The 8,801-nt window shown below is 47.0% G+C and overlaps 1 protein-coding gene across 1 annotated transcript; it reads right to left on the minus strand.

Moving 5' to 3' along the window:
- Window positions 1–929: 929 nt before the first annotated feature.
- vps16 (VPS16 core subunit of CORVET and HOPS complexes) lies at window positions 930–8,087 on the minus strand (the record flags this gene model as incomplete). The annotated part of the gene is made up of 6 exons (XM_046042481.1): window positions 7,958–8,087; window positions 7,243–7,414; window positions 7,024–7,155; window positions 1,348–1,475; window positions 1,120–1,155; window positions 930–1,038 (listed from the first exon to the last, which is right to left on the minus strand). Coding segments are annotated over exons 1-6 (627 nt in total), but the record flags the coding sequence as incomplete, so codon positions are not given.
- Window positions 8,088–8,801: the final 714 nt, after the last annotated feature.

Here is an 8,801-nt window from a genome sequence, read left to right on the forward strand (position 1 = left end):
GAGACACAGGTGTGTCAGGTGAGACAGGTGAGACACAGGTTTATCAGGCGAGACAGGTGAGACAGAGGTTTATCAGGCGAGACAGAGGTGTGTCAGGTAAGGCAGGTGAGACACAGGTTTATCAGGCGAGACAGAGGTGTGTCAGGCGAGATAGAGGTGTGTCAGGCGAGACAGGCGAGACAGAGGTGTGTCAGGCGAGACAGAGGTGTGTCAGGCGAGACAGGCGAGACAGAGGTGTGTCAGGCGAGACAGAGGTGTGTCAGGCGAGACAGAGGTGTGTCAGGCGAAACAGAGGTGTGTCAGGCGAGACAGGTGAGACAGGCGTGTGTCAGGCGAGACAGAGGTGTGTCAGGCGAGACAGAGGTGTGTCAGGCGAAACAGAGGTGTGTCAGGCGAAACAGAGGTGTGTCAGGCGAGACAGGTGAGACAGGCGTGTGTCAGGCGAGACAGAGGTGTGTCAGGTAAGGCAGGTGAGACACAGGTTTATCAGGCGAGACAGAGGTGTGTCAGGCGAGACAGGTGAGACAGAGGTGAGACAGAGGTGTGTCAGGCGAGACAGTGGGTTGTCAGGCGAGACAGAGGTGTGTCAGGCGAGACAGGTGAGACACAGGTTTATCAGGCGAGACAGAGGTGTGTCAGGCGAGACAGAGGTGTGTCAGGCGAGACAGACAAGACAGAGGTGTGTCAGGCGAGACAGGTGAGACAGGCGTGTGTCAGGCGAGACAGAGGTGTGTCAGGCGAGACAGGTGAGACAGAGGTGTGTCAGGCGAGACAGGTGAGACAGAGGTGTGTCAGGCGAGACAGGTGAGACAGGCGTGTGTCAGCCGAGACAGAGGTGTGTCAGGTGAGACAGGGGTTTATCAGGTGAGACAGAGGTTTATCAGGTGAGACAGAGGTGTGTCAGGTAAGACAGGTGAGACACAGGTTACCTTGCATGAAGCCCAGTGTTTGAGGACTCTGCTGACTCCCTGATAATCTGGAATCTTCAGGTAACGACAGATCTCTATCGCTAATGGATAAAACTGTCGATACACCAACCTGAGACAGAGACAGGTGAAAGACAGACAGGTGAGAGAGAGAGACAGGTGAGAGACAGACAGGCGGGATGAGCTGACTCACCTGTCGATCAGCACCTGTAGAGTCATCTGTTTGAATCTGAGGTCAGAGGTCAAGGAGCCTGTCACCGTGGTAACAGTGAAACTGAAATCTGTTAATGACTGACAGGATCTGACATCTGATTGGTCGGTAGTAATACAACAGATGATGACATCACGGTTCATTAACCCTTCATCACTACAGGTTAAAAACATTTCCCACGATGCACCTGTGTAGAGTGTGTGAGGATACTGAGTGTGTGTGAGCGGCAGCCCCACGCCACTCTCTCTGACGGCGTTCAGCACTCGGAGTTCTCTGCAGGTCGCCACAAACGGATCCGGACTGAAGTCGGTCAGGAAACACTTCCCGAAGGAGGCCGCCTGGTGGACGGGACACACGTTACACCACGGGACACACGTTACACCACAGAACACAGAGACAGAACCACAGAACACTGGTACAGAACACACGCTACACCACAAAACACTGGTACAGAACCACAGAATACCAAGACAGAACTATAGCACACTGAGAAAGGACCACAGAACACAGAGACAGAACACTGGTACAGAACCACAGAACACCTAGACAGAAATACACAACACTGACACAGAAGACTGGTACAGAACCACAGATCACTGGTAAAGAACACACGCTACACCACAAAACACTGGTACAGAACCACAAAACACTGGTACAGAACCACAGAACACTGGTACAGAACACACGCTACACCACAAAACACTGGTACAGAACCACAGAACACTGGTACAGAACACACGCTACACCACAAGACACTGGTACAGAACCACAGAACACTGGTACAGAACACACGCTACACCACAAGACACTGGTACAGAACCACAGAACACCAAGACAGAACTACAGCACACCGAGACAGGACCACAAAACACTGACACAGAACACTGGTACAGAACCACAGAACACTGATACAGAACACACGTTGCACCACAGAACACACGCTACACCACAAGACACTGGTACAGAACCACAGAACACTGGTACAGAACACACGCTACACCACAAGACACTGGTACAGAACCACAGAACACCAAGACAGAACTACAGCACACCGAGACAGGACCACAAAACACTGACACAGAACACTGGTACAGAACCACAGAACACTGATACAGAACACACGTTGCACCACAGAACACCGAGAGAGAACCACAGAACACCAAGACAGAACTACAGCACACCAAGACAGGACCTTAAAAGAAATGCAGCACACCGAGACAGGACCACAGAACACAGAGACAGAACACTGGTACAGAACCACAGAACACCGAGACAGAAATACACAACACTGACACAGAAGACTGGTACAGAACCACAGATCACTGGTAAAGAACACACGCTACACCACAAAACACTGGTACAGAACCACAGAACACTGGTACAGAACACACGCTACACCACAAGACACTGGTACAGAACCACAGAACACCAAGACAGAACTACAGCACACCGAGACAGGACCACAAAACACTGACACAGAACACTGGTACAGAACCACAGAACACTGATACAGAACACACGTTGCACCACAGAACACCGAGAGAGAACCACAGAACACCAAGACAGAACTACAGCACACCGAGACAGGACCACAGAACGCCGAGAAGGACAACGGAACACTGACACAGAACACTGGTACAGAACACACATTACACCACAGAACTCTGATAGAGAACCACAGAACACGGACACAGAACACTGGTACAGAACCACTGATTTTTGGGCGCATGCGCACACAGCGACTGGCAGTGAAACGTTTGGCGTTCTCATGTCCTTGTGTTTTATGTTCTTTTTTAGTTTTATGCTTTAAAGTTTATTCAAATTGTTCCAACGGGAAGGGGCTTGCGCAAGGATGGATCTATTTTGCCTATTTTATCTCAGTGTTTTGTGGACTTTATGGCGTGTTTGTGATTCTAATGAATTTGACGGGCAAAGCCGGTTGCACTACTCAAGAGAGGTGCTGCTGCAGTTAAACTGTGCGCGTTCGATGCGCGTGGTGGATTTTGTCCCACAGCTTTCGGACTTTATTTTGAGACAGCCATGTGAAAAATTGGAAAACCGAAGGAAAGAGAAAGAAGCGGGGAAAGCGAGGTGGTGTAAAGTTACGCCTGAGGAAACAACGTCTGTCCCGGATTCCTCTGCCCTCGGTGATCGTGGGGAATGTTCAGTCCTTGAGGAATAAAACGGATGAACTTCAGGGGTATGTCCTATTCCAGAAGGATTTTAAAACCTGTGGCATCTTGGCCTTTACGGAGACATGGCTCAATGAGCAGGACTCAGACACAGACCTGTGCATCGATGGATTTGGGACACCGTTTCGTTTGGATCGTGATGCTGAAGTGACAGGGAAAAACAGGGCGGTGGGGTATGTTTGTATGTTAACAAACAATATTGTAGTGCTGTGACTGTTCGAGAACGGATTTGCACTTCGAATGTCGAACTTTTAACAGTATCACTACGTCCGTTTTATTTGCCTCGTGAGTTTCCACAAATTTTTAGGACTGTGGTGTATATCCATCCAAAAGGCAGATGCCGTCTCTGCCACTAGTACCATTTCTGAGGTTGTACAAAAACTACAGCTGAAATCACTGAGCGAGTTTGGTATTGGGTGATTTAACCATGTGTCACTGAAAAAAGCACTTCCACATTACTATCAATACGTCACTTGCCCAACCAGACGGAATAAAACACTTGATCTGTGCTACGGAACAGTAAAGGACGCCTTCAAATCACTTCCATTGCCTCCTTTGGGCTCGGCTGACCACTGTGTGTGTTTTTATTGACTGTTTTAAGGAGAGAGAAGGCGCAAACAAAGGATGTAAAGGTCTGGACTGAGGAATCTGTGCTCTGTTTACAAGAGTGTTATGATTGCACGGACTGGAATATGTTTAGAGAAAGCTGTGGTAATGACCTGTTCCCATGTTGCTTTTTGTAGGTATATGATAATTCCTAGTAAGACAGTCAAAATCTATCCAAATAACAAACCATGGATGACCAAATCTGTTAAATCCAGTATAGAATCTAAGAGACGGGTCTTTAAACTAGATGAATTTACTGATTCACACAAACAAGCGGCCACTAGGGGGTTGAAAGTAGAAATCCTAAAGGCAAAAAAGAATTATAAAGTGAGATTAGAGAGTCAAATGGCTGAAAATAAATTGGATTCAGCCTGGTCCAGTATCAAAGCTATATTAGGGTATGGTAGTTCAAAGCACAATAATCATATCATCTTGGATGGATACAATTCGAAATTTGAATGTGCAAATGCCTTAAATAGTTGTTATAATCGTTTTGATACATCTGCTTTTAGTGAGGAACTCCAGGACTGGCGTCACAAGCTTGAGGAGAGCCAGCATTTCTGTATAGACCAAAAGGAGGTGGAAAGGGCCTTTTTCCCCAGTTAGAGTAAATAAGAGATGTGGGTCTGATAATATTTGTGGCCGGGTACTCAAGTCTTGTGCAAAAGAGTTGAGCATTTTTAATAAGTCCATGAAAGTACAGCATGTTCCAAAGGTGTGGAAGGATGCAATGATTGTCCCAGTTCCGAAAGTTAGTTGTCCAAAGATATTAAATGACTTAAGACCAGTGGCTCTTACATCTTTTTTAATGAACATTTTTGAAAGATTTGTGAGATCTGAGATATTAAAGATGATCCAATGCAGTTTGCTTATAGATCAAAAAGAGGTGTAGAGGATGCATCGGTCACCTTGATACATCTGCTTTTGAAACATTTGGAGGGGAAGGGGTCTCATGCAAGGCTTCTATTTGTAGATTTTTCCTCTGCGTTTAATACGATTCAACCTCACATTCTAGTAAGGAGACTTTTAGAACAGTTCAAACTGAGTAATAATTTAGTCGGATGGATTTTTGAATTTTTTAATAGAGAACACAAAGAGTGAAAATAAACAACACAATCTCTGCACAGGTTACTTCCTCCACTGGTTCACCACAAGCATGTGTACTTTCTCCACTACTGTTTATTTTCTACACAAATATGTGCCATAGTCATTTGGAAAATCGTGTGGTTTTGAAATACGCAGACGACACTGTAATTGTCAGTCTGCTTCAGAATAACGAGAACATTCACGGACCCATTATTAATGATTTTGTTGAGCGGTGTGAGGAGTCTCACCTTCGTTTAAATGTACTGAAGACCAAGGATATGGTTATTGATTTCAGAAGGAATGTCTATATGCATGAAGTCACATCCATTAAGGGTGAAACAGTGGAGTGTGTGCAATTTTACAAATACCTTGGGACAATCATTGATTCATTCTGAGTTTGGAAGCCAACTGTGAAAGGGTGTAAAAAGTCTGTTCTTTTTAAGGAAACTGTCAATTTCAAATTGAGAAAACACTGTTGATGATGTTTTATCATGCTTTTATTGAATCCGTACTCTCCTTTTTTCTGGAACTTAACGTTAAAGAGTCGGAACTCTATTAACCAGATCATGAAATAGTAGGTCCAGTAGGCTGACTGGGGAACCACTACTGGACCCAGCCTCGCTGTATACTAGGCAGGTACAGTGCATGAGTATTTCAGTTTTGAGTGACCAGCTCCATCCGCTGTATTATGAGTTCCAGTATCTGCCGTCCAACCGACGGTTTAGAGTACTGCGGTGTACAACAAAACTTTATAAAAAACAGCTTTGTTCCCGTAGGGATTAGTTTTATAAATAGTATTAAGATGGAGTAGATTGTTTTAGTGTGATTTTAGTGTCTTGTTCTGTTTGTATGGTGTGTTATCGTTTATATGGTTGAGAAATTGCCTAAACTTATTCTCTGGAACGTAATCTACCTACAGGTATAAATAAAGGAACCTGAACAGAACACTGACCCAGATCCAACGAACACTGTTACAAAACCACAGAACAGTGACACAGAACACAGACCGAACACAAGTTACACTACAGAACACCAAGAGAGAACCACAGAACACTGACAGAGAACCACAGAACACTGAGACAGAACACTGATACAAAACACACGTTGCACCACAGAACACTGACAGAGAACCACAGAACACTGACACACAACACTGGTACAGAGCCACAGAACACTGGTACAGAACCAAAGAACACCAAGACAGAACTACAGCACACCTAGACAGGACCACAGAACACAGAGAAAGAACCACAGAACACTGGTACAGAACCAGAGATCACTGATACAGAACACATTACACCACAAAACACTGAGACAAAACCGCAGAACACTGTCACAGAACAACAGATTGCTGGTATAGAACACACGTTACACCACAAAACACCAAGAGAGAACCACAGAACACTGACAGAGAACGCTGGTACAGAACACAGGTTGCACCACAGAATAGAGACAGAACACTGACACACAACACTGGTACAGAACCACAGAACACCAAGACAGAACACTGGTACAGAACTACAGCACACCTAGACAGGACCACAGAACGCCGAGAAGGACCACGGAACATTGATACAGAACACTGAGACAAAACTGCAGAACATTGTCACAGAACCACAGATTGCTGGCATAGAACACACGTTACACCACAAAACACCGAGAGAGAACCACAGAACATTGAGACAGAACCACAGAACACTGACAGAACACTGGTACAAACCACAGAACACTGGTTTGTACCAGCGATGGTTCTGTGTCACAGAACACAGAGAGAAGCACAAAACACAGAGACAGAACCACAGAACACTGACCCAGATCCAACGAACACCGGTACAGAACCACAGAACACTGACACAGAACACACATTAGACCACAGAACACTGAGACAGAACCACAGAACACTGGTACAGAATAAACAGTGTTCTGTATCAGTGTGTTTGTTCTGTGTCATTGTACCGGAACATTTTGGCTCCATTTTTGTACAGTAGGACTAAGTTCTCACCCTCAGCAGGGATTTCTGGGTGTTGGTGTCGTATTCGTGTCCTGCTGCTTCCACACACTGTCTGACTGCTTCTCCCAGCATGCTTTGCTCCTTGATCTCCCTCAGGTACTCATCGGCCTTCTGACTCGACTTCTACACAAACACACAAAGACAGAAATGGGGGAGACCTGCAGCGAGACCTCTTCGGACCATCGCTCCTTTGTTCAGACAGGTTCTTACCTCGTACTCCCGGTGGGCCTCCAGCAGCAGAGCTCCGGGAGCCATGGAGGCGATCTTGAAAATGTCCTGACAGACCAGAGGAACCTCCTGAAGCAGCTCCTGATTGGTTGAGCTGATGATCCGAACTCCGTCCAGCTCTCCAACTAAAACACAGTGATCCTCTATGGGGAACCTGAGGTCAAGGGTCAAGGTTCAAACCTGAATCCACACCAACGTGCCCCTGGAGGACACCAACCAAGCCACATGCCCCGCCTTGGCTCCTCCCATTAAGCTCAGCTCATTCCTGCTCAGGTGGATCTGTCTAACGCTGGACTAGAGCTGGGGCGATTCGTCAACGCGATCGATAACAACAATACGTCGCTGCATCTGGTCCCTGGACAAGCTGCAGATACAAGACCGCGCCTTCGACGTCAACAGCGAGCTGCTCTCTAAGCTCTGAACAGGAAACGGCTTCACGGCCGCACAGCTGTTGTGCACGAGCACGTGAAGCCAAAGCATCCCGGAGCGCTTTGTCTCTCCACGCGAGCACGGCGCGTTATCAGCGCGAGGACACGCAGTCCGTTAAATTTCTGCCCCGCTGCCGTCATGGTAACGTTACGTTACACCGTGTGACGTTCGGCCATTTCATTCGGCACAGTTTCGGTTTGCAGTCTGTTTCTCGGTCTGCCCCAGTCTGAGCCGGTTTAGTTCCAGTCTGAGCCGGTTTAAAGGATACTGGATGGTGTCGTTATAGGCTCCGGCCACCATCAGCAGTCTGTCCCACATCAGCACCACAGACGGCTGCTGGCTCTTCGGTCTGCGACACCTGGACAGGTAGAGGGTCAGACAGGTTCATGGACCAACAGACAGTTAAACGGTGTTAGACAAAGACAGACAGGTACATAGGTGAGACAGGGGACGACAATCTGGGGACTGAGGCGCTGGTTTTCTACCGGGCCCTTCAGAATTTAACCCAGCAAGGAACAGGCTCAAAATACTGATGTTCTGAAATCTCCAACAAAGTTCAACGAGCAGAAGAAGAAACTCCGTTTGTTCTGCCCACCAGTTCAAAAACACTCTGCTGCGATTGTTGCATCGCAGTTTGTGGGACTTCCAGGGACGAATCCACGATGCAGCAGCACGTGAAAAACTCACGCCATGACATTTACTCATTCTGCGGACGCCTTTATCCAGAGCGACTCCCAGCTGCTGTCCGAGGTGGCCCGCCTCTGGAGCAGCGAGGGGGACACGCTGGTGGACGGGTCACAGTGGGGACTGAACCCAGGCGGGGCTCGAGCTGTGATCTGAGCGGAGAGATATAAATAAATAAATGGGGCACAGATGAGGGCCGTGCCGACACAGCCATCAGCGTACACGCAGGTGAAACTCGAACAATTAGCTTATCGTGCAAAAGTTCATTTATTTCAGTAATTCAACTTAAAGGTGAAACTAATATATTCTATAGACTCATAAAATAAAGGTTTGAAATATCTCACTTTGTGATGTAATGAGTCTATAGAATATATTAGTTTCACCTTTAAGTTGACGGTGACGGGGCCGATGGCGGACGGCGCAGGTCA

This window comes from Micropterus dolomieu, unplaced genomic scaffold (genome assembly GCF_021292245.1).
Source record: "Micropterus dolomieu isolate WLL.071019.BEF.003 ecotype Adirondacks unplaced genomic scaffold, ASM2129224v1 contig_13095, whole genome shotgun sequence".
In the NCBI taxonomy this organism is placed as follows: Eukaryota; Metazoa; Chordata; class Actinopteri; order Centrarchiformes; family Centrarchidae; genus Micropterus; species Micropterus dolomieu.